This window comes from Marmota monax, unplaced genomic scaffold (assembly GCF_021218885.2).
Source record: "Marmota monax isolate L192 unplaced genomic scaffold, Marmota_monax_Labrador192_F-V1.1 WCK01_AAM20220418_F8-fsc00054, whole genome shotgun sequence".
NCBI classification, from domain to species: Eukaryota; Metazoa; Chordata; class Mammalia; order Rodentia; family Sciuridae; genus Marmota; species Marmota monax.
Window position 1 is genome coordinate 9904193 of NW_026692145.1, and position 26797 is coordinate 9930989.

General features: G+C 38.7%; 2 protein-coding genes across 4 annotated transcripts in view; both read right to left on the minus strand.

Moving 5' to 3' along the window:
- Sh2d1a (SH2 domain containing 1A) overlaps positions 1-13129 on the minus strand; it is a 28115-nt gene extending 14986 nt beyond the window's left edge. The window contains exon 1 of one of the 3 annotated variants that reach the window (XM_058571505.1): positions 12787-13129. In XM_058571505.1, the coding sequence (XP_058427488.1) occupies positions 12787-12923 (137 nt within the window). In that variant the 5' untranslated portion in view covers positions 12924-13129. The remainder of the gene's footprint in view (positions 1-12786) is intronic. The other 2 variants (XM_046468650.2, XM_046468638.2) reach the window with 2 other exon arrangements.
- An 11434-nt stretch (positions 13130-24563) lies between these two features.
- Tex13d (TEX13 family member D) lies at positions 24564-25993 on the minus strand. Its single transcript, XM_058571052.1, has 2 exons — positions 24707-25993; positions 24564-24620 (listed from the first exon to the last, which is right to left on the minus strand). The coding sequence occupies exons 1-2, from the start codon at positions 25991-25993 to the stop codon at positions 24564-24566; spliced, it is 1344 nt and encodes a 447-aa protein (XP_058427035.1).
- Positions 25994-26797: the final 804 nt, after the last annotated feature.

Genomic DNA, 26797 nt, shown 5'->3' on the forward strand with positions numbered 1-26797 from the left:
ATCTCCTTTGGATCCCACAAAAATTCTATAAGCTTTATATTATGAAATTCATTTTAGAGATAAAGAAACTGAAATTTTGAAAAGTTAAGCAACTAAAGCCAGAGCAGAGATCAAGTAACAAAGATGGGACTTCAGTTGGGTGCAGTGGTGCATGCCTGTAATCCCAACAGCTCAGGAGGCTGAGAGTTCAAAGCCAGCCTCAGCAAAAGCAAGGTTCTAAGCAACTCAGTGAGACCCTGTCTCTAAATAAAATACAAAATATGGCTGGAGATGTGGCTCAGTGGTCGAGTAGCCCTGAGTTCAATCCCCAGTACTCCAAAAAAAATGGGGCTTGAATCAGGTCCATTTGATTCTAGAACTTGGATTCTCGATCCCTCCTGCAACAGATAAAAATTTATTTTAGGATATATGGTAATGCTACTGAATTTGCCTAATGAATTTCTTTTAAATTTTTAATATTTAAATTCATTTTAGCTGGCAAATAAGAACATAAAATTCATGTGTATTGGACTGGGGCTATAGCTCAGTGGTAGAATGCTTGCCTAGCACGTGTGAGGCACTGGGTTCAGTCAGCAGCACCACATAAAAATAAATAAATAAAATAAAAGTATTGTGTTCATCTACAACTAAAAAAAGTTTTAAAATAATAAATTACATTAGTGGGATAATGTGATGATTTGATATATGCGTACATTGTATAATGCCTAAATCAGGTTAAACATATCTCCTCAAATATTTAGCATTTCTTTATGTCAAAAACTTTCAAAATCCTTTCTTCTAGCTTTTAGAAAAGTACAGCACATTATTGTTATCTATAATCATCCTACTGTGCAACAGCAGGCCACAACTTGCTCCTATCTAATTGTAACTTAGTGTGATCAACCTCTGATCAACCTCCCCCCATCTCTCTCTCTCCCCTTCACATGTGTTCCCCAGTCTCTGGTAACCACCATTCTACCTTCAACCTCTATAAGATCAACTTTTTTAGATTCCTATATGAGTGAGATCATGCAGTACTTGTCTTGCTGTACCTTGCTTATTTCACTTAACATAATAATCTCCAGTTCCATCCATGTTGTCCCAAATGACAAGATCCCATTCTTTTTATGACTGACTAGTATTCCATACATATGTGTACCGTATTTTCTTTATCTTGCCATCTTGGCTACTGTGAATCATGTTGCAATGAACACAGGAATGCAGATGTCTCTTCAACACATTAATTTTATTTTCTTTAGATAGATATCTAGTAGTTTGATTGCTGGATCATATAGTATTTCTATTTTTAATTTTTGGGGAGAGGTACTGGGGAGTGAACTCAGGGGCACTCAACCACTGAGCCACATCCCCAGCCCTATTTTGTATTTTATTTAAAGACAGGATCTCACTGAGTTGCTTTGTGCCTTGCAGTTTCTGAGACTGGCTTTGAACTCATGATCCTCCTACCTCAGCCTCCTGAGCTGCTGGGATTAAAGGCATGCACCACAGCACCCAGTTACCAATTTTTAAATTTTTGAGGAATTTTTTCCATAATGGCTGTACTAATTTATATCCACATCAACAATGTGCAAGTGTTGCTTTTTCTCCACATCCTCGCCATCACTTGTTATCTTTAGTCATTTTGATTATAGCCATTCTTATTGAGTGAAGTAATATCTCATGTGGTTTTGATTAGTGGTGTTGAGCATTTTTTCATAATTTGCCTAGTACATTTTTAATTCACTGAAAAGTAAGTAAATTTCATACTGAATTATTTTAAATTTTGAATCTGAATGTTAATCACCAGGGGTTTATTTAATACATTTTCTACTTGTTATTTATAAATATTTTTTGTTTTGGTTTTTTTTTGGGGGGTTGTTTTGTTTGTTTTTGGTACATGAGGATTGAACCAGGGGCTCTTAACTACTAAGTCACATCCCCAGCCTATTTTTTTTTTATTTTGAAATAGGGCCTCGCTAAGTTACTGAGGCTGACTTCAAACTCACAATCCTCTTGCCTCACCTTCCCAAGCCACTTGGGTTACAGGTATGCACCACCATGCCCAGCTCTACTTGTTATTCTTTGGCACAAGTTCAAATCAGTAGAGATCTTTGGTTAAGACACTAAAATCTGGTTAAAAATCAGTGTTTTTAAAGTTATAAAAAGATGATGCTAAAGTATTACAAAGACAAGGTCATGTTTGAGTCAATGACCACATTTGCCTTAACTCCCTTTAAAAGTAAAAGTCTTTAAAATGTGGATTAAATGACTGTACCTTTAACCAATATTAATCAGTAAGGATTACCTAAAGAACAAAGAAATACATCTAAAACACTCTAATCAGGTTCATTTGATTCCTGACATTGAACAAAATGTCAATTTAACTGCTTGTGTTATCACATGAAATGTTTTATTTTTGTTATGAAGATTTGCCAGAATATTTAGATCATATATAATATGCTCAATAAATATAAAATATTATACTGTTAAAGTCTTTTTGCTTTGTTTTGTTTGTAGCCATTGAAATCTACCATACAGTCCACTGATTTTAGTAAATCCTAGACAAGGAACAAGTAAAGAAATTCAATTATCGTTTTTCGCCATTGAATTTGAAACATAAGCTTTGAGTTACTTTCTTAAAGCCACACAGCAAAATGGAGATGAAAGCAGGGAATCAACATAGGTCTTTACTTCCATTTTCCTATGGGAAGCAATTAATAGAAAAAATTCAGCAACATGAAGGGTGACATGGAAATACTTTGTTTAAAATCTGAACAACAATGCAAGTAAAACGGTAAGCAACTGGTTTCCCACATTCTAAAGTGGTCTCTAAAACATACAATGAATCTATCTTCCTGCCATCATTCAGCCTCATTTAGTCAAAATAAATGACTCTGTTTTGAAAATTGTTTCCTAACGAATCTGATCTTATCTCACTTTCAGTTAAGCAGCAGGAACCTAAGTGCCACTTCAAAAGTTCTTACCTCCTTCAGACTCTGAACAACTTGGTGTCAATGGCACACAAAATTTCTCATGATTAATGCATCTAATATTAACAATTTCCTCCCCCACCCACCACCACAAATCTCTCAAATTTCTGAATGAACAAAATTGTTTTGCCCCTCAAATAAGCCAGCAAGTCAAGACTTCCATTTTAAAGTAACTGACCAAGGATCTCCGGCAGCCAACTTTCATTATGCCATGGATGGAAGAGATATAAAACAGTGAAACTCGGATTGTGTACCTAGTGTAATAGCATTGGCATCACCTAGAGCTTGTGAAAAATGTAGTCTCTCAGACCCTAGCCCAGACTTGCTGAATTAGAATCTGTATTTGAACATTTTCAGGGGAATTGTATAAACATTAAAGTCACAGAAGTCCTGATTAAAGTGCAAAGAGAATGTCCATGCTTTACTGGGAATATTGATGATAACTTCCCCAAAGTCAAACTGGCCTATTTCATCTACCCAGGGCACTTCTATACCATCTCTCCTACAATCACTTAGTGTATGCTTTAATGTAATTTTATTTTAATATAAGCTAAAGTTTTGTCAATTGTTTCAGTCTTCATAGAGACATGTTACTGAACCATTTACTTCCTTCTTCCCCAACCAAATTTTATAGTTTTATTTTCTATAGCTTATAGTACAAAACAGTAATATTTATTTATTTACTGTACTGGGGCACTCTACCACTGAGCTATATCCACAGCTCTTTTAAAGTTTTTATTTTGAGACAGGGTCACATTAAATTGCTGAGGAACTCACTAAGTTTCTGAGCCCTCAAACTGGCCATCTTCTTGCATCAGCCTCTAGAGTCACTGGGATTATAGACATGCATCATTGTGTTTGGCTCCCTATAAGGTCAAGTAACTAAAACAAATTTTTAAACAAAAAAAAATTCCTAGGATTATAATTTTGAGATTGACAAAGGACAAATCAGAAACATAAAATTTATTTTTAAAAATTATTATATCCCTTCCAGGATTATCTTTATTCTGACTCTATTAATACAGATGAATCAAGAATGTAGTATAAACCAGGTGCAGGGGTGCACACTTGTAATTCCCGTGGCTCAGGAGGCTGAGGCAGGAGGATTTCAAGTTAAAAATCAACCTCAGCAATTTATCAAGGCCCTAAGCAACTTAGTAAGACACTGTCTCAAAAAAATATATAAAAAGGGGTAGGGATGAATTGGGGTTGTAGCTCAGTGGTAGAGCCTAGCATACATGAGGCACTGGGTTCAATCCTTAGCACCACATAAAAGTAAAATAAAGGTATTGTGTTCATCTACAACAGGAAAAAAAATTATATATATATATGGGGTGGGGGGTGGGAATGTGGCTCAGTGGTTAAGCAACCTTGGGTTCAATCCCTGGTACCAAAGAGCCAGGAATGTAGTGTAATTTTAACATTATGTCCCCATTAAGCTGTTTTTTGGACTGGCTGATAAGTCTGGAATTTAAAATTTATCATCAAAATATCCAGGAAATGAATAATTGGTAGAGAACCATGGAGTTTTAAAAAATTGTTAGCAATATTTTATTTTCATAACTAATATTTTGCATTATAATGACCACATGCATGTGTTTATCCTGTCTTTGCTGATATTAAAATTTGTCTTTATTTCATCAAAAGCTGTCCCTAAGCCTTTAAAAGTGTTCAAATTAGATATGCAGAAGAAGAAAACCACTCAACTTATTTCTTATTTTCTCAATGGGTCAGTGTGGGGTCAGATCTTGGTTTCGAACTGACAAAACCACATCAATTCCTTCCTAGTTACCACTTCAAGAACTACACAAAAGAAAAAGTTTAGTTACATCTGACTTCTTCGTGACACTGCAAATTAAACAAGGTGGCTCCCTTACTGTGTATGTCTATACAAAGTAATAGTAGTAGATGGAAAATCCAAGGCACAATCATGTGACTGATTTTTTTAAACAAATGTTTTATATCCAGAGGAATAACAACCTATATAAAACCATTATTTTTGAGACTCTGTTCTGATTCAAGAGGTTTATGAATTTCCTATGGTCAAAATTTCTTTTGTTCAGAGCAAATCTGAATTTCTGGAATAGTCAAAAGTCTTTCATCTTCAAAACTAATGGTAAAACTGTGTAATATCAATTTTGAAAAGTCATAACAATAAATTATTCTCTTCTCCCACTGAACTTCCACTAAAGTTTTATTTATTTTGATGGTCTAACTTTGTAATGAAATTATTTATAGATATTTTACTTATATTAGCAAACATTTATTTGGTGGTAACCTCATACATATGAACTCATGTAATAATCCTTATAACGACACTATGAGATAGCTACTATTATTATCACCATCCCTTGTTTTATAGATGAGAAGCCTGAGGCACAATAAGTTCAACCTGCTTAAGGTAAAATATCTAGTTCAGGGTCAGAGCTGGGATACATATTCAGAGGATCTGGCTGGGAGATTTGGGATCTTAACTGGCAATATATGATGCAGCTATGATATTAGAAGGAATGTATTAATACATGGGTCTTAAAAGAAAATTTCAGAAGCATAATTCTCAAAAAGAAAGGGAGTTTTCTAGAACATAGGGCTGGAGCTATGCACTGAGGGAGAGAGCAAGGAAGTGAGCTGGAGAAGCCAGGTGAAGAGTCCAGAAGAGGTCAACCCAGAACACCTCCTTTGCTTAAGATAATGACATCTTCATACTAATTTTGCAACTTCAAATTTACATTATCAACCAGAATCAGCATTTGGTTTAATTGCCTAGGAATTGCCCTTTGGTTGTCTATATGGGGTAAATGTGAATCCTAGGCTGGTCTTCAAGTTTACTCTGCCATTAATGAACTGTGCTCAGATAATTCCAATTTTGGTAACCCAAGTTATCATGAGGATGTGACCCCAATATATATATACAACAAAATTCAAAAACTAAATGTAACTTAAGTTGTAAATTCTCACTAAATGAAGTTAAGTTATAATGTCAAGTTTTTTGCCACACTGTTCCTCTCTACGTATTATAACTGAGAAGCTAGAATTTCTTTTCATCACTGCTCCTCCTCCACTTCTCCAGTTCTGTTATTTGATAGGCGCTTTGCTCCTGGTCATCCCTTTAAATCATCATCTTCTTCTTCTCCTTCTCCTTCTCCTTCTCCTCCTCCTTCTCCTCCTTCTCCTTCTCCTCCTTCTCCTTCTCCTTCTCCTCCTTCTCCTTCTCCTTCTCCTCCTTCTTTTTTTTTTTGTTGGTGTTTGTTACTAGAATTGAACCCAGGGGCACTTGACCAGTGAGCTACATTCTCGGCCCTTTTTTACTTTTTTATTTTGAGACAGGGTCTCACTAAGTTACTTAGGTCCTCAATAAATTGTTTAAGGCCTCAATAAGTTGCTGAGGCTGGCCTCAAATTTGCAATCCTCCTACATCAGCCTCCCAAAGTGCTGGGATTACAGGCATGTATCACAATGCCTGACTCCCTTTAAAATCTTAAAAGATAGAAGGATAATTATGTTTTTATGTAAAGATACATATGTCAAATGATTTTATTATGAGTCCATGATGCTAAAGAATCATAATAGCATTTTTTCTCTTCCATCAGATAAGTAGCAAAGTCAGATATGTACAGAAGGATGTTCATCATGAAAGTAAGCTGTTTTTTCAAGCTAATATATAAAATATTTTAAATTAGTTTTCCTCTTTATACCATCAGTCAATCCAAGTGGGCAGTCAGGACTTTCCCAATGGCTATATCTACATTGAGGATAAGAAGGGAATAAATATGCACCTCGATGAAAATAAACTTGATGTACCTAGAAAACCAAAGAAAATGAAGTACAAAAAAATTTTTGAGGGCTGGGATTGTAGCTCAATGGTAGAGTGCTTGACTTGCACATGTGAGGCACTGGGTTCAATCCTCAGCACCACATAAAATAAAGGTATTGTGTCCATCTGCAACTAAAAATATTTTAAAAAACTATTCTCATTAATAAGTGCATTTAATATACTGGATTAATACAAGAAAAAATATAAAATATCTTTCCTATGCAAATTAAAATATAGTAGAAATAGATTCCATTTATGATAAAAATTACCACATTCGCTAAAACAATAACTACAAATAAACTTAACAAAAATGATCAAAACCTACAGGTAGAAAACTACAAAACTCTATTGATAGTTATAAATGAAAAAAAAAATAAAAATGGAATGACATCATGTATTTGAAAAGGAAGAGTAAATCCTTTAAAGATGAGAATTTTTTCTTAATTTATTAATGAGTTAATGTAATCCTAATAGGACTTTTTAAATTTAACAAACTTATTTTAGATTTCATCTCTAAGAATGAATAGGTAAAAATAACAAATAATTTAAAAAATATATAAAAACATTTTGGTACTACAGTAATATTGGTACAAGAATAAGTAGATCACTTGAGCTAAATAAATAGTTCAGAAAAAATAACAGATAGATAGATATAGATAGCAAAATCTTTTAATAGATGGTAAAATAAGCTGACAAACCAATGAAAAAATGGAAGTTCTAGTAATAAAATTATATTGGGACAATTGCTAGCTATCAGCCAACAAAATCAAATCAGATCCTTTATCCACAGAGTTAAAAGTAAACTAAGAAAACCATAAATTTAAAACAGCCCAACATGGTGGCATATGCCTGTAATCCAAACAACTTGTGGGGTGGGGTGCAGGCTGAGGCAAGAGGATCCTAAATTCAAGGCTAGCCTCAGCAACTTAGTGAGACCCTGTCTCAAAATTTTAAAAAATAAAATAAAAAAGACTGGGGATGTGACTCAGTGTTTAAGCATCCCCAGGTTCAATCCCCTGTACCAAAGAAAAAAAAGAAAAACAAACACTAAAAAGTTTTACAACATCTCTGGAGGAGAAAGGACTTTTTTTGGGGGGTGGGGGTACCAGTGATTGAACCCCAAGCAACATCCCCGGCCCTTTTTAGGGCCTCACTAAGTTGCTGAGGCTGGGTTTGAACTTGCAATCCTCCAGCTTCAGCCTCCTGAGCTGAGAAAGGACTTTCTAAGCTATGAAACAAAGGAATAAATCAAATACAAAGAAAATTAGTAATAGATTTTGTTACTATAAATGTTAATTTTCATGCATCAAAAAAGTGATGGCAAGGCTGGGGTTGTGGCTCAGTGGCAGAGTGCTTCCCTAGAATGTGTGAGGCACTGGGTTTGATTGTCAGCACACATATAAATAAAACAAAGTCCTGTTGACAACTAAGAAAATATTTTTTAAAAAAGTAATGGCAAACACCAAACTGACAAAGGATATCTGCAATAGATTAAGGATGTGTATGTATGGATAAGTGTATATAGACATAGATATAGGTATAGATATATATATATAGATATAGATATAGATTGTATATTATATATACATATGTATATGTATACACAAATATATGTATAGATATTTATATTTATACTGTATTAAGAATAACAGCAGTCAATTTTATTATAATTTTGGTCAAATAAGTACCCAGGTGTTCAATAGGATTCCCAAAATAAGCATCTTGCATTCTAAGTAGCTTCTAAGCAACTTTCTTAATAATTTAGTTTGAAAAGTTGTGCTAGAACCTAAATACAGTAAGTTAAAGAAAAGTACACAAACTGCCAATTCATAAATGAAGAAATACAGCTGCTTAACCATCATATAAAAAGACACTCAATTGCTAATCAAAGAAATCTAAAAAGTGAAAAACAGAGTGTAAATATAAAATAAAGAATGAGACACCAAATTTCAAGGGGAATAATTTTTTAACAAAGGTACCCATTTTTAGGAAGGGCGCAGTAAAATAGACACTCTCATTTATTACTAGTGAGTATATTAACTGGAATAAAACACTTAGGAAAAACTATTTGGTGGTCATATGTATGTAAAGAATCCCAAACTGTTCATGTTTTCTGACTTCAAAATTCCACATCTGAAAATCACACAAGGGAATAATCATAAATACAAGGAAAACTTATGCTCTCAAATTTTAATCATGATAAATTTTATAATTTAAAAAGTGAATAATTCAAATGTCCAAAAATAGGTTCCTGGTTAAGAAAAACACAATATGTTCAGTAGCTAGCTGGACTATCATGGAGCCATTAAAAATAATGCCTTAAAATATGAGCGAAATTTTTTCATTTTAAGTGGGAAATGCTGCAGAATGCAATATCATAAAAGCATATCCATGCTCGGAATTGCAATTCACCTTATTAAAATAAAGAAGAAAACTCAATTTTCAATGACAGTTGTCATTAGGTTATAAACTTTAGATGATTTTCCCTCAGTTCCATTAATCTATGTTTTTCAAATTTTCCATCATCAATAAGTATTTTAAATAATTTAGTTTGAAAAGACTTATGCAAAAATCAAGATTTATTTAGAGAAAATACTTGGAAAACTTCTCATTTAAAATGAAGGTGAGCAATCCTATAAGTAGAAAACTTCTTTAGTGTTTTAAGAGACTCTATTTTCTAAAACTGAAGAGAAAAAAAAAGTCACATATGAGAGCCAGGATTGGAGGGTTCAGAACTGGGCAAAGGGGCAAGAATAGCTTGAAAGTACAGTTTAAATGACAATTTGAAAGACATTTGAAATTTGTATCTCATTAATAAAAATACAGAAAGTAAAGTTCAACCAAACTTTCTAGATTAGATGGGAATAAACAGCAGAGAATGAGAAAGCATTCTGGGTAAGCTCTGCAATCAATACATGTTTATGAGCTATACCTTGTTGTTCATGCATATACACATGACACCATTTACATTGTTATTTCTACTGTATATCACAGGCATAAGTGTTTTGATTTTAAATGAGTTCAGTTTATTCCAAAAATAAAATTTGACTTTGTAATGACAGTGCCGTACGCAAAAAAGGGGAAGGAAATATTTATGTTTATTTAAAGGGACAGCCAGCTCAAATAAGTTGAGAAACTGTGATAAAGGCATTGTATCACTGTGTCTTCCTTCTGTAGCAGTCTGGCTTTTGCAATAAAGCCCCATTAGACTTTTTTTTTTTTGTACCGGAGATTGAATTCAGGGGCACTTAAACATTGAACCATATCCCCAGCCCTTTTTTGTATTTTATTTAGAGACAGGTCTCACTGAGTTGCTTAGGGACTTCCTAAGTTGCTGAGGCTGGCTTTGAACTCAAACTCCTCCTGTTTCAGCCTCCTGAGCTGCTGGGCCCCATTAGACTTTGATGCCCCTGTGTGCCTACCATTCTGAAGCACAGTAAAGGACCTCCCAACTTCCCTATTATTTTCTGCTCCTTCATAAGGAGGATTTCATGGAGAACTTGAGTTCTCTTTAGGTAGAAACTTGAATGTTTGAGAATTTCCTCCCAGCCTAAGTTAATTCCTTATGTGGTTCTGTCCTACATGGTCAAAAAACTAAAGGCCTCCTCTTGGATATGTCACTTATGGCAATCCTTTGCAGAAGTTAAGACATAAATTACTATTCCTGTTTTATAAATATGGAAACTAAGGCCCAGAAAAGTTGAGTAACTTCCTCAGGGCCCACACCCTAGCCTCCTAATATCAGTCCAAAGCTCTTTCCCCAAAGACTAGAACTTGCCTTAACAGTTCATTCATTTAATTCAAAAACATTTGCTGAGCGCCTATTAGGTACTAGTAATGTGCTTCTGGTACCAGAGATGATGTTTCTGCTCTTACGAAGATTACATTTTTGCAGGGGAGGCCTACAATAAATAAGTAAACAAGTGAATGTCAGACAATTTGAAGCCCCTTGGAGAAAAAAATAAGAGTGTGACAGTGACAAGATGAGGGCACTTATTCTAGATAGGGTGGTCATGAAAGTCCTCTCTCTCAGAGGGAAGAGCCAGTTAAACTAAATGTATATTTGGCAGAAGGAACAATAAGCACAATAACCCTAAGTGGGAACCATGCCTAATGAGTTTAGGAAATGGCCTGATGACCGGTGAGGCTGAAGCCTTAGGTTTATCTTGTCACACACTGCCTTTGCCTGCTCATACTTGCTCAGGCTTCTTTTGAACCTTCACTTTTCCTCTAGGTTAAGGGGTTGAGGAACACATTACCTCTTTTGTCAGCTTCTCTAAAACAGCCTATTTTGCCAGCCATTCACTCCTTCTTTTTTTTTTTTTTTAGCACCAGGTATTGAACCCAGGGCCCCTTAACCACAGTGTAACATCCTGAGCTCTTCTTATTTTTAATTTTGAGACAGGGCCTCACTAAGTTTCTGAGGCTGGCCTCAAACTTGCAATTCACCTGCCTCAGCCTTCTGAGTTGCTGTAATTACAGGCATTCACCACCATTCCTGGCTTCCTTCATCTTCTTTTGATAAAAAAAAAAATAAGAATTATAGTTGGCCTTCATCACCCTTCCTTGGGTTCTCCTTAAGGAAAACAATCATATAAGCAAACATAAAGATCCAAGCCCATCTACATGTACACCTTGAAGACTTTATGCAAATGTACTTAAGCATGACCTAAGAACTACCATAAACAAGGCCTGACCATTTTTCAAAACCAACATACAAGGAAAATCCTCTATATAGAAAGTTTCTTCACTGTAGAAAGTACTTCAAAAATCTTGCTGTGTATCATCAGATACTGAACTCACCACCAAGCATTTTTCTTCGTTTTATTTCTGTCTAAATCCTATGGTGCAAGACTGGTGTTTTCATATGTATTCTTATCCTACTGACAGCAATGCTTGTGCTAGGTCCTTCCATTGAAATACACCCACGATAACAAAGTAAAATCAACTAAAGAGAGGATATAATAATAATAATAATAATAATAATATCAAGAGTTTATATTCACCAAACATTTATTATGTATCAAGTCCTATGCTCATTCTTATGTGTATTATGGCACTTAATCTTTACAATCCTATGATATAGGTTATAATATGGTACCTACTTAATAGATGAGAAAACTGAGGGGCTAAGAAATTAATTTGCTGAAGTCATAAGCCTAGCATCTAACTAGTGCAAGATTAGGTCTCAGATCTGCCCACTTCAGGAGCACTGGAGCAAAGAGGTAGGTGCATCTGGTTCAAAATGTGCCTTAGACTGAGACATGCCTAGACAAAGAACAAAGCTGAATCATAACAAAGGTGTTTTCCCCTCCGCACTCTTTACAAAACTATTGTCAGTCCTAGCTTTTATCAAGAAGGGTCCTGTTTCTGAAAGCTCCTGCCCCCCACATAGCTCCTCTAAAGGAAGCAAAATAAGAAGATCCGGAGAGGCAGTTTACATACACACACACTGCCCCTCAGCATTCTGATTTAACTGATATTGCATTCTTAAAATAATGGACTCCATTTCTTAGTCTGCCTCTTCTCCCTGAATTTGATGCTCTTCCTTTGAGATAACACTTTCAAACCCATTTATAGAAAGCTGAAAAGCTGGAGAGAGGCCTTTACTTCTCTCAGAAGCTGGTGGCCCCAAATCCAAACAGTGCATCATCCCAGGGCTTTATCTTTCTGACTTCTACTGAAAGTCAAAACACAAGTCGAAAGCCCAGTTCTTTCTCAGAGTGAAGGTAAATTTTGGACCAGGTTTTCCAACTATAAAGGGTGTGTAATACACCCACCACAAAAAGCCCTGGTGAAGCCCATCTGGAGAGCAGGAGGCTCAGGTAACAAAATCTACAGAGAGGAACCTAGGCCAAAACATACCGATCATTTCCCTGGGCCAAACCTGAGGCATTCCTGAGGCCATGAGATGGGCCTTGGAAAAGACCTCTATGAGTTTGGCTTTAGCCCACTACTACCTGTGCCCTTGGCAGGTTCAGGCCGCCCTCGCAACATACTTACAGCACACACAAGCAGTACACGCCTGGGACACTCTCGCTGTCCCTCAGCAAATAGCTGCCATCCAGCCCCGTGGCAAGCAGGAGCTTCTCTCCAGTCTCCCTGCTTATTTTCCCATGATACACAGTCACTGCATCCATGGCCTGGTAGACTCTGGGTGGGCCTAGGCAGAGGACTGTAAAAAGGACTTGGTCGCTGCTGCTACAGCCAGGCACAAATCAGCCACCTGACTCCCAGTTCAGCCAGATGTGCAAAAAAGAGACAAGCGCCCGAACAACAGGATGTTGTGTATCTGCCTTAAAACCTCCTTTTCACACTTCAATTAAAACCAGCTCAGCAACTTAGCAGCTAGGTTCCTTCAAACTTGCCACAAACTTTGATGTGCTGCTCTCCAACATAGGGTTCATGTGGAGAGAAGAGGAACATTGGAAAAAGGACCTTGCAAGAATTGGACTGTACTGCTCCCCGTGTAGCCCTTGTACACAGAAAGGAGTGCTTGGTAATACTTCTGCGCTTGCATTTTCCTCCAGGGCCACTGGGGATGATTTGTCCCCAAAGGGGTTGATGATAGAGGCAGGTTATGCATGTCATTGTGTGTGACAGAAACAGAATGACAAAATGAAAGGCCCCAAAGCTCTAAAACCAAAACTATAAGTATACAATTACTACTGTACATGGCCATGGGGCTTCTTTCTGCAAGGTCAGAAGTCATAGGTGAACAGCAGACTTTGAGGAATCTTTCCCCTCCTCCTCCTACCTCATGAACAGGTTATTTATTTTTTATTGTTCTGGGGATAAGACCAAGAGCCTCACACATGGTAAGCACTGAGCTATACTCCTGGTCCCTTAAACAATCTTGGTCCTGAACACATACTGATTTTTCCTGACACCTTGTCTAAGATCCCAAAATACTGGTTGAGGTACAAAAATCAAAATGCATGTGCAGAGTCAGGCACAGTGGTGCGTGCCTGTAATCTCGGCAACTCAACAGGCTGAGGCAGGAAGATCACAGGTTCAAAGCCAGCCTCAGCAACTCAGCAAGACAGTGGGGGGCGGGGGGAAAGCATGTGCAAATATGTTTCAAATTTATCTATGTAATAGGTCTTAGATGAAAGAATGAATCATTTAACTGGTTCTTTGTCTTTATGTGGATGCGTATGTACACTTTGGTGTACAGGGCTCAGATTTCAGCATTTTAGCCACATAATTTGTTATGTATCATTTTGCAAGTGTTGATGACTGTGTTGTAACTTTTATTCTCTGTCATTTCTGGAGAATGTTTCTTCTGCAATTAAACCTAAACTGTCATTAATTTTTAAAAAAAAACCTTTCAACCTCATTTCCTTCTCTTATATAGTGTGGCTTCTATTTCAAAATATGCTAAGTAACATCTCCCAAAAATGTCCTCCACTTATCACCAGAATAAGACTTTATTTAATGCTGAAAGCTGAACAGCCTTATATGTGTACCTTTAGATTATGTAAAAGACTTTTTAAATTGGAATTTGAAGAGCTAAAGCTATGTTGTCTGTTGTATTGCTTCCACTGCTTCAGAGGCTAGTTCCTTAAGAATATGGCAAGGCTGGGATCTCAGTAGAGAAAATGATATTAAATCCTCAATGAATCTCAATATCTGCCTTTGGTGCAAGGCACAAAGTTTGCACCAAAGGCAGATATTTATGCCCTACCTACTAGAGTTTATAACAACCCTCTAAATTTTAGCAGTAGCCAGTAGTAACTCCTTGATTGAAGAGAGACCAGCCTTAGTAGCTAACCCACCAACAAAAGCCTCCTACAGTCATTTTCAACACTACAAAAATTTTGTTTAAAAACAGCATTCAAGGTGACATTTGGGGATGCCTCTAGGAAACTGATGATCTTATCATCTTCCAACTTCATGTGTTTTTAACCAACTCCCTGCTACATCTTTTCACAGCTTGGGTCAAGGAAGAAATCGGAGTGATATGTAAATGCATACATACTCCAATGTTAAGGACTTGAGAAATTAGTCCACCAAGGGCTCTGCATTTTGAGCAAGCAAATTGTAAGCCCAGAGAAATTAATCACAATGATGATATTTCAGATATGAAAAAAAAAGACAAGGAAGAGGATCCTCTTATATTGGTCATTATGGGTAACACCCTGTCAGATGAACTGTGAGAATATTCAGTGTCACATAGGTTAAAAACTAAACCTAACCGGTTTTGGTGTTGGTTGTTGTTTTTCTTTTTCTTCTTCTTCTTCTTCTTCTTCTTTTTTTTCATCTCTGAACAACTCTGAACAAATCGTCTACAAACTTAGGAACACAGCAACCTGGATCTGACAGCACAAGCATACCATACATTCTTCTTTTCTTTCTGTGTTTTGTTCCATGTTGCTAAAATAGCACACCTGTCAAAGCAGCCAGGTACAGCGGGGTTCAGCACAACTAAAATTGTATAAAAAAGGAACAGATAAATTATAAGGTAATAGTACAACTCTCACATCCAGTACCTCATTGTCATCTCACAAGCAAGCTGACAGCTGAGCCAGCCCACTAGTGCAGTGTTGATGAAAAATACTGACATCTTCACTCAAGAGCTACACTGGTACTAAACCTGACTTTAGCAAATTCAAACCTTCATGCTGAGCTTGAAGTATGAGAAAATTGGAATTGAAATGGCTGTCTTCCTCTACTCTCTTCATACCCATGAGAGAGGAAAGGGAGGGAAATGAGACAAGAGAACAATGGCCATAGTAGAGGTACTCTTAGACAAATGGTTAGGGAATGAGCCCCAAGAACAAATATAAATCACTTAGGAGCAGAATAATCTAACTAATTGTTTATTTATCTGTCTCCTCGACTTAACTTTAAGGTCTATTACGGCAGGATTTTTGTTTGCTTTGTTCAATATTGTATCCCAGTGTCTGGCACATAGTAGATGCTAAGTATATTTTCTGAGTGAGTGAATAAAATTAACACTCAAGACAATAAAATCACTGAAATAGTCTTTTACACACACACACACACACACACACAATTCAATCTACATACCTTGGGCCCACCTTTAAAACATCAAGATGAAATGGAAGGACCCTAGTCTAACAATTATGAAAGTTGAATTATATTCCATGTTTTACCACTAAATCTCAATCTCTCTCTCTCTCTCTCTCTCTCTCTCTCTCTCTCCCTCCCTCCCTCCCTCCCTCCCTCCCTCCCTCATTTTGTCCATCTATCAGATGCAGTTGGACCAGATGACCCCAAATGTCATTTCCAGCCTGTGCTCTAAATGAAAGCTGAAGGTGCTTTTTTAGAGAGAAACAGAGGGGAAATGAACTGTTTCTCATTTGTGTGCAAGAAACAAGATCTGTTTCCTCAAGCCTCGCTCAATAAGGGAAAGATTTTGTTCTTGTTTTCAAATAACCTATGAAGTGAAAATCATAGGGTGGAAGAAGAAAGATATACAGTTTAAAGAAAACTACAATCTTTTAGAATATAGATGTCATTTAAATCAAATATAAAAAGCCTTAAAAGTTAGAAAAACCATCAGCCAAGGTTGAAAGTGTCTTCTTATCTAAACTTGTCACCTCCTAAGGTCTCTGAGAGGTGATAGAATTTTGCATGTGGATGCCCTGTCTGAGGTGCTAATTGTCTTCATTTCAAAAGCCCTAGGCTGTTCTCAAGTCCAGGTAGTTTAAAAGAACCATGCCAAGGGTGGTCAGTTTTATAGAGTGGATCTGACATTTCAAAAATTTTTTTCCCTAACCTTTCTAAGCTAAATTTCTTCTTCCACTAGCTTATCTATAGGTGTGAATTCTCCAGTGACAGTGTTATGATATTGTCACCTGTGATGAGTTTACACATTCTCTCAGCACTTACTAAAATTTACTTCCTCTACAAAAAAATGTGAAAAGAAAAAAATTTTAAATGTCTCTTTTTTTAAAAAAAAAAAAGCACCTCCTTTAGATAATATCTGGCTATAGGAGGCTGTTTTTCTCTAAAAGCCCTTTTGAAAGTGAGAAGCCAAAGACAGGATTGTTGTATTTATTAAGCCTGCTTTAATATTTATTCTTTAAACCATTTATGAGCACCTACTACATATCAGATAATACAGTAGGTACTTAGGATAGAGAGAATAAAAGCATATGACCTGCACTCAGGTATGTTACAGGCTAGTGAAGAAGACAAGCAAACAGACTATTACAATTCACTTAAGAAATGTTGACAGAGGAAAGGATAGGGCTCTACAATGGGACATCTAGCTCAACTGACTTCTGAACCTGCATGATTTCTTCAAGATGGCAAGTTGTTTATATTTCTGTGTTCTATGCAAAACACTTTTACTTATCCTAAAAGAAAGCCCCTTAATGCTAGCTGAAACTGCCTGCTTCTGAGGTTTTATTCTTGGGGTAACAGTAACACAACACATCTGATATGGGTTATTAGATCAGACACACTGTTTTGGCCTGGATCTCATTTGTTACTATGTCGTGGAAAGTTCTTGAGTGTCGAGGTCTGTTTTCCAGGCTTATAAGCCTAGAATCTAGATCATCAGTTTATCTATTCAAGGTCACAGAACACTGAATAATTTTGGGTTTGTTTTTAAAGTGATCTAGACAGGTACAGTGGCATGCACCTGCAGTCCCACCTACTCAGGAGGATTGCTTGAGCCCAGAAGTTTGGTGTCAGCCTGGGCAACAAACCAAGACTCCATTTCTTAAAAATAAAATTAAGTGATCTAGGCATCTTATATTCTGGGACAACATGGATATACAAATGTCTTATTGACCCACTGTTCTTTTTGTTCCTTTCTAGACCAAATGAAGGCAATTCCTTAGCCATTTTTTCTTACCTTTCCCTTGAGGATAAATGAAAGTGAGTATACGATGTCCCTTGAACCTAACAGATACTTTAGACTATTCTTTCTACAGTTTGTAAACCCCTGGAAGATCTTAGCCTAGATCTTAGCACAGTATCTGGAATCTAGTTAGCACCCTCCCTTTCCCCTTCCTCTTTCCCTTATAGTGAGAACTTTCTGCAAGTAGAGAAGCTTCTAATTTTCCTCCTTTACATCATTTCTGACATTGACTATTTTGACATTTATCATTTAACAACAGTTACCCCGTGGTCTGCCTCACTTTGGTAGAAACAATTCTTCACATTCCAAACCTCAACGCTTGACAGAGAAATAAATCATCATGTAGCTCTTTTGGCCTTATCAATCCAGGTACCTTTGGATTGTGACTGAATCATCTTTCTGCCTCCCTTGACCCTGGGTGGAGGCCCTCAGAGTATGACATCATCACAAGCAAATATCACTTCTATATAAATGAGGCTCCAACTTGCCATCTAAAAATCTGTTCTGAAAGTTGAATTATACTCCATGTTGTATCAGGTACATTTTTTTTTTTTGGAAGCTCAAAAATAAAGTTCCACCACTGGTACTTAATCTACAAGATTAAGTCCAAAAGACTGTTATTTTGTCAATGTATTTTTGTCTAAACATTTATAAAAAAAACTTTTGATGTTTTAAAACATGAATTATTACTTTGGTCTATACATCACAAACACCAAAATTTGGAAAAGGAATAAAATGAAATGGACTGTAAACATCCCCTAAACAGGTTTGAAAATACAAATTAACTATTATCATCTGGTAAACAAAATAGCTAATGGTAGATTTTTAAATGCATTGTGTAGTTACATAAGGCAACATTGGCAGTGTTTTTCTTTTCCTTCTCAGTAATAAGGATTTCATGAAAAAATGCTAGAATCTTTGATCAATTGGGAATTCACTAGTATGAGTCTTTTACAAAGCAGGTCAACTATATTCTAAAATTTCAAAACTATGCAATTTGGGGAATTTTAGTAATAATAGTATGAAATTTTCAATATTTTCTCACTCCTTTTCTGGAGCCAATGTTGTTCATCAAAATGATCAAAATAAATATATATCAAGCAAAAAATAAATGATATTAAATCCCCTAAAACTTTTACTTATAGACAAAACCCTGAGAGAGTGCTTTGTCATCATTTAATAAACACTAGGATATGGTTTAATGCTGCTTACCACAAAAGTAATCATAGGTTTCTGCCTTGTGTGCAATAATTTTAGTAATGTAGTGCAGAATGAAGAATAAAGCCTAAAATAGTAGATATAGACATAAAAATCAAAGACCTGGACAATGTCTCAAGTGAAGCTATAATACTGCACGTTACTTTGAAGTAAAGCAAAGCCAACTTTCTTAGCAATTTTGTGGTTCACTGGGGGCACAATTTGAAACCATCTAGCTACCATGGAAGCTTTACAACCCAAAATGGTACATACTGACTTTGGATACTTCTAAAATCCTTTAGCAAATACTAGGATTTAGTATGCATTTACAGAGGTTTCTCATAACTTGTGTTCCCAAAATTTATAAACTTTTTTTTTGGTCCCAGGGATTACCCCAGAGGTGTTTAACCACTCAGCCACATCCCCAGCCCTTTTTTAAGTTTTTATTTAGAGACAGAGTCTCGCTAAGTTGCTTAGGGCTTCCCTAAGTTGCTGATGCTAGTTTTGAACTTACAATCCTTCTGCCTCAGCCTCTCAAGACAGTAGGTAGACTTTTAAGATAGGCTGGGGATGTGGCTCAAGCGGTAGCACGCTCGCCTGGCATGCGCAGGGTGCTGGGTTCGATCCTCAGCACCACATAAAAATAAAATAAGGATGTTGTGTCCACCGAAAACTAAAAAGTAAATATTTAAAAAATTCTCTCTCTCTCTCTCTCTCAAAAAAAGATGATAGTATTGAATGGATTCTGAGGTAGTTTCACTCTTACAAAGAGCCTACAAAAATGGTCCATTTGCCTGTGATTCAGCTGCATGTAACAATAATAGTAATAACACAATTCAATGAATCATCACAAAAATCCTATACTCAAATGGTAAAAGACTGTTTCTTGTTAGAAGTATATTGACTGTGAGAGGGACATTTATAGAGGCATTCTTAATTTTAAATGAGAAAATAATCATTTACTAATTGATGCCCTTTGCTATATAGAATCTTTCAAAAAAATGACATCTACAGGCCAAAAGATGATGTTAACAATTGAGGAAAAGGCTGAAAACTACAGTCTGTTGAATACTTACCTTATTTTTTTCTAATGGAACACAAGTTCATTGAAGGCAATAACAATTACTTCCACAGAGTACATTACCCAACTGATAACAACACTGTCCTGAATACTTGCTGTTTACCTGATCTGCAAAGTAATAAAAAAAAAGATCTTAAGGGCATTGTTTACCTCTAAAATTGACACTTGGGATGACAAAATGTTTATCAACAATTGCTTTATACCCCAGAGAAGTTAGACCAGACAGGTCAGAATTTAATTGACTGGAGGAATTCCTAGGTCCATTGAAGAGAACGCTTCCAACAGTGAACAAAATAGGGCGTTATACTCAAAGAATTGTATGAGGTATTCTGGGTTATAGATACCTAGTGCAGCAACACTTCCTATACTTATTTCAATGTGTTTCTGAATATTTTTATTAAATATAAAAAATAAACATTAGTCAATGAGGAAACTTGGGGAGTCCTCATGATTAAGATTATAAATGGTCCTACTCACTGGCAGCCTAGATAGTCTCACATCCTAAAATTTGGAGATATTACTCAAAATGGGTAAAAGGTTAAGATAGTGTGATATGATATAATGGGAAGAATACATGTCGGGGTTTTTAGCTCCCCCCCCCTTCCCTCCTGACCTGCAGGAGAGATTGGGAGAGAGCACGCCCTGACCAGGACAACCAAGAAAGGAAAGGCCCACTGACCGCCCAAACCCAGCCCTCCCCCGCCAGAGGACAATCAGGGAGACCAGTCAAAGCTGGATCTCAGTTTATTGAATAAACACACACAGCTAATATAAGGCACAGGAGCCAATCAGGGTAAAGGTCAGCAGGGTGGGGCGAGTTCACGTGTATACCCATCCTACAGGCAGTAATAGGAGACTCCAGCTATCCAGGAGGGCAGAAGGGTTCTGAGCCTATCCCAGAGGTAGTCTGATTTTTCTCTCCGCAATGCCTTCTGGCTGATCGCCAGGCGCTGTCTTAGCCACATGTGGCCCCAGGACCAGGAAGCGGATAGCAAGTTAGGTTTCCTCCTTTCTGATGCAACATGCCCCACACGCTACATTATGCCCTACAAATACAGACATACGGAGCCAGTCAAATTTCATTTTGAAGCCGGGCTTCACCATCACCAAATTTGGGTATTGACTTAACACATTTGTAAAATGGTATGATAATGCCCATTTTGAAGAAATATTAATATAGATACTTATCATAACTACAGTCAACAAAAGGCATAATATGCTTAGAGAGTCTGGCACACAGTTAGCACTCAATGGTAGCTCTCACCATTAGCCCCTAATAAAACCTATACTCATTACCCTAGCATCAAGATCAGAACTCCAATGGTAGGGAATGGGAACTAAAATTTGTTGGAGCCCAGAGAAATTTAGTAATTTCTTTGCGGTCACATGGCTAGTGAGTAATGGAGCAAGTTTCTGAACTCAGGTGTTTCTGGCTTCAAAGCCCACGCTCTTGTCATAGACACCTGCTGCCCTTTCTTTTGTGTACCCAGCCTAAAAGAAAATAGTGATTTGGCAGCCTCAATGAATTCAGGTTGCTTTGAAAAAGGTCAGCCCTGGAAGACTGTATAATCATATTAAAATACATAAAAGCTACGCATAGAGGGAATCTATTTTCATATAGACCTAAATGTGTGCCAATGAATAGCAGAGTCTGTTTTGAAGCCATAAAAGCAGCAATTATAGTGAGATCTAGAATGACCTGCTGGTACATGAAAATAGATTATGCTGGAACATTCCCAAGTCTCATCTGTGTCCTATATTCCAAAAATTTCAAGGAACTATCAGCAAACATGAATATCACAAAGTCTGCCTCAACACAGGCAACATAGCTTTGGGTTTGATGTCCGTGATGAATCCCTTCCTCTCTAATACTCCCCTCCCAAGTAACCAAGGCACCCCAATAAATCATTAACTTTAGGTTTGATGTCCATATTGAATCCCTTCCACTCCAATGCTCCCCTTCCAATAACAAAGCTCTCCCCCCATAATCATTAGCTCTTAGGAAAGTGAAAATTCTAGTGAGGCAAGGTCACTTTTGTTCTCTGTTCCCATTCCTGTCCCTAAGTCAAGCAGGTAACCAGCCTCCATTCCCCTTAACCTCATGGAATATTTGTTCTGAACAGCCTACAGCATGGCTACTTCCCAGAATCATGAGCACCTTGAAGATATTGTGTAGGAGGGGACAGTACCTTGGAGAGCAGAAAGGCAGGAGGAAAATTTCTGCTCATAGGACATCAGGGGGCCTGGAGGAGACAAGACTTAAGGGAAACGGCTTCTCCATACATGGAGGGAAGCTTTAGGACTCTAGCCTAGGCAGAAGCACCCTCCTACCTAAGCCCCCTTTCTGCATGTCCCACCAGCATTAGAACAGCAGACATGCCCACCTTCAAGGGACCATGTGGACCTGGATAGTGAAGGCACCAAAGAGGTACCTCCAATTCTTGGATGAATGGAAAGAAGAGAAGGAGTCCTCCAATAGGGAATGAGATTGAAATTCCCTTCATCTCACTGCGATAGAGAAAAGGATTTAATCTGCCACCTCTAAGCAAATCTGCCTCCCACCCCCAATCCCACCTCCACACCATACACACTACACAGGATACATATGAGAAGTTCAAACTCTTTATTGCTAATTAGGATCAGAAAACCCCCTCATTAACATCATTGAGGTGGGCAGGAACTCCAAGGGAACTTTGGGAAACCTTTTGTTCAGACTGGAAGTGGATCTCACCTCTCACCTCCCACCCCCTGGGCTCTAACCTGGCTCCTCCTTGCCTTGAAGCTGCCTTGGGGAAACAGAGAGCCTGCATAACACATCCAGTGGAAGAAAAGGGACCCAAGAGCACTCTGGAGTGCTAGCCCTGATTCCATTCTATTTTAACCCAATTAGTTCTTCTAATAGAAGCACTGGCCATACAAAGAGCATTGCCCCATGTCTGTCTTTGGAATCCATTTTGTTATTCACTATTAGATGGAAAGGTACTTGAGATGGGGGCAGCCGGGAGGGCTAGAATGTATAGTCAACATTCCCCAAACACTACCTTTTTTCATGACAGTTCAGTAATCTTTCTGGTGGGCTGCAGGGCAGCTAGGATAATAGTTGGTCCACACTTTCATGAGGACACCTTGCTGGTAGTTGCCACTGCTCATTTGTCTCCCTTGTGACCAAGGAGATGAGTAGTTTGGTCACTCAATTACTTTGCCCCCAGAATACAATGATCTGAATGTTATCTCAATTGGTTTTACCCAAGGCCATACTACATGCAAGGCAAAAAAAGATATTCCTGACTTACACTGTATCTCAAATTATGCTCTTTCCTATCATTTAAACAACAGAAAAAGATTATGCTATAGGCACCAGATAATACCATGTAGTTCAGTTAATAACATTTTTTAGAATTAAATGAAATTAATCAATTTGCTATCATATATAGAATTTAACAGTTCAACCCCTGCCAAACTCTTCCAAGTTAATTCCTTGTCCCAGTGGAAAAAATAATTGCTAACAAAGCAATTTAGTTTTTCATTGTCCACCTGAAGAGTACCAAAGTATCTCTTCTTCACTAATTTCCTCTCTTCTCAGCTCCAGTGGTGAGGGGTCTCAGTAAAGTATGGGTCCATCAAAACCAAGGTGTAATTTCTTTCAGCTCTGATGATATCTTTTAGTGGGCAAGATTCAGCTTCTTCAGCAACAAAGTGGGATTAAGACAAAAAAAACAGGACCTCACCTATAAAACTTAAGAACCAAAAAGAATCAAACATGAACACTATAGTAGTTTCCAAAGGGACAAGAGTGTTTTCAAGAAAAAGTGCTTTCTAAAATTCAACATAGCTCATAACTCTATAACCATACGGCTTTTCACAAATACATAGCATTTTCAGGAAAAGGGGGTTAAGAAGAAAATAGAAAAGAGGGGTTGCATGGGGAAAGTCTTCATAATCAGATTCTCCAGGGTATAAACCACTCCATAACAGCCATCAAGAATCCACCACCTGCAAAATTTAAATGCAGTTAGGAGAAATTTCCAATTTAAAGAGTGTTTTTCAATAGCCTCTCTTTGTTGAAGTAAATGAATGAAATAATATAAATAATTACATTTGTGTTCACAATAGTAAAAAGTAGTTAATCTGAGTAATGAGATAATAGGTTATTTTACTTGATTTTCTGAATAATTTTGGTATCATATTTTCTGTGAAGTTACCTTTTGGTCAGAAGGTGGCAGGGGGACTTAGGAAATTGGTTTCTCTTTAAAGTGTTTCCATTCTTACTTACCTTCCTGAAATCAGTGAGTTTGTCCTGTGTTGACACCTCCACCCTCAACTGGCACAGAGGCTTTCTTGCATTTGTAACAAGCTGTGCACCATGAAAAATTCATTGCTTTACACCATAGGCAGACCCAATTCTCTTGATTGTAGCGTGAGGCATACTTCTCCTGATGCTGGGAACCTAGTGTTCTTTTCCCTTGTGGTTGCTTGGCCTTCTGCCACTGAGGCTGCTGTTTCTTTGGGCTTTCTCTCACAGCTTGACTCCAGCTCTCCCACACAGGGGTTGTCTGGGGCCTCTCTGCACCTTCTTCCAGATCATGACTTCTGTTCAACCCTGAGAAAGTTATCCCCAGAGCTCTCTGTAAATGTTCTTCTTCCTGGCTGTTGATCCCACTGAACTCAAGGGGTGCCATTCCCTCGGCCCTCTCTAGACCTTCTTCCTGGCAGTGGCTTCTGCTGTGCTCCAGGGAATACATTCCCTCAGGCCTCTGATGAACTTCTTCTTGGCTATGGTGCCCACTTTCTTCAAGTAGGTGTGTTACCTGGGGCATCTGTGGACTCTCTTCCTGGCTGTGGTTACCCAGGTCAACCAGGGATACCATCCCCTGAACACTCTGTAGACCTTCTTCTTTGCTATGGGTCCCTGTGTCTCCCAGGGAGACCATCCCCTGGGGTATTTCTGGACCTTCTTCCTTGATGTGACTCCCTATGTCAACTAGGGAAGTCATCCCTTGAGACTGCTCTGGTTCTTCCTGTTGGATATGACACACACTGTCCTCAGGGGGGAGCATTCCCTGGGACCTCTGTGGAACTACTTCTTGGCCACAGTTCCCCATGTTGACTAGGGGAGCCATCACCTGGGGTTTCTCTAGACCTTCCTGGCTGACGCTTCTGTTGTCCCCTAGGACAGACCCCTGAAGGTTCGCAGGACCTTCAGCCTGGACATAGTATCTCTGGTCCCACAGAGGGACTGTCTCATTATGGAAGTTCCCTGCAACCCAGGAGCCAGGTGGACAGAACCCCACAGGTGGCATCTGAAGTGGGACTACTCCTGCTTCTGCTTCCATAACTCCTGCAGGTGGTGGAGGTGGCAAGTACGGGAATCCCACTGGTAATGGTGGTGGGAATGGGACTGACTGTGGCACCGGGACTTGCACAGGGGGTTGCACAGGTGAGGCCCAAGGAGTCGGGGGTCCTGGCATATAAAGGACAGCTGTCGGGGCTGGTGTTGGGGCCTCGAAATACAGCCTGTCATTTCTCCCTACAGTTCCCACTTCTCGCTGCTGCTCTGCATTCTGGGGCCAAACTGCAGGCCCTGGTTGATCGGCTCTCAGACTAGGGACTATATCATGGGCTGGGGGGGCAACCTGTGCCACCCCTTCAACCTGGAACAGCCTCCCACGCAGCATATCACTTTCATTCACTGCCTGTTGCAAGGCAGATCCGGTGAAGAGCAACTGTGTAACCACCTCATCCCGCTCCTCACGCAGCTGCTGCAACTCGGAAGCCAGCGCCCAGCAAGCCACCTCGCGCTCCTCCACCTGATCCTGCAGCCTACGGACCCGACGCCCCTGCTGCTCCCGCTGCCTGGCCACCACTCGCACGCACAGGGCCAGGGCGCTCCAGGTGCACGCCCTCTTGAGGGCACGAGGCACCTGCGGGTCCACCACCACAGTGCGAAGCCGGTCCTCCACCTCGTTCCAGGGACGAGAGCGAAACGCCATGTAGAACTCCGGGCCACCACCGTTCATGAGAACTTCATTATTAATGAACCGGACCACCTCGTTATGGCGAAAGCCACTGGCGTGGTCGCCAAATTCCACCGCCATGGCTGCTGTGGCCTAGGAAGTAGAGCGATGGCTTCGCGGCTGCTACTTCCGCTGCAGCCCGGGGAGTCTGCAGCCACCAACTCTCTCCCCACAGTCCTCGCTCAGTGCTATTTCAGTATTTGCTCAGTCCTGGCCTCCTCCTCCCTCAACCTCCTCAGTCTCCTCACGAAGAAGAAAGCTGATCCTCTCACCACCACATCAACCTCTGCGCCGCAGGACGTGAAGTGTCACAGAGAGAAGTTCTGACTCATGCCGCAAGGTTTGCTGGGACCAACCTCCCTCGGCACAGCACCACCTACTGGGAGAACTGGCAAGGTAGCTGAGGTAGGAACTGCAGTGAGCCAATATCCGCTTTGTTCATAGGAACTCGGAAAGGAAAATATCCTGCACAGCGGAATGAATTCCTAGGCAAGTGTCAAAGTCAAATAGATGATTGTAGGAAGACTGCTCTAGTCTCAGCTCCATCTCTTGTATTTTTGGTTACTACTTCAAACCTCCTATTGGGTCAGTCATGCTGTCTGCACACTTCCCTCCTCATCCTGAGCAGACGAACTGAGAATCCCTGTCATCAAAAAAAACCAAGTGATTGAGCCATGACATCCTTGAGCACTTGTGTGGAAATTCACTCCCATCTTTATCTGGTCAACCCTGATCTCAGATGGTATTTGTATTCTTTTTGGACTAAACATTCTTCCTATGAACTGGACCTTCCCTAGTAGAAATACAAAAGGGAAACTTCCAGCCTATATTGGACTGGAATCCAAGCCAAAAAATAAAGCACAAAACTATATAGGATAACACAAA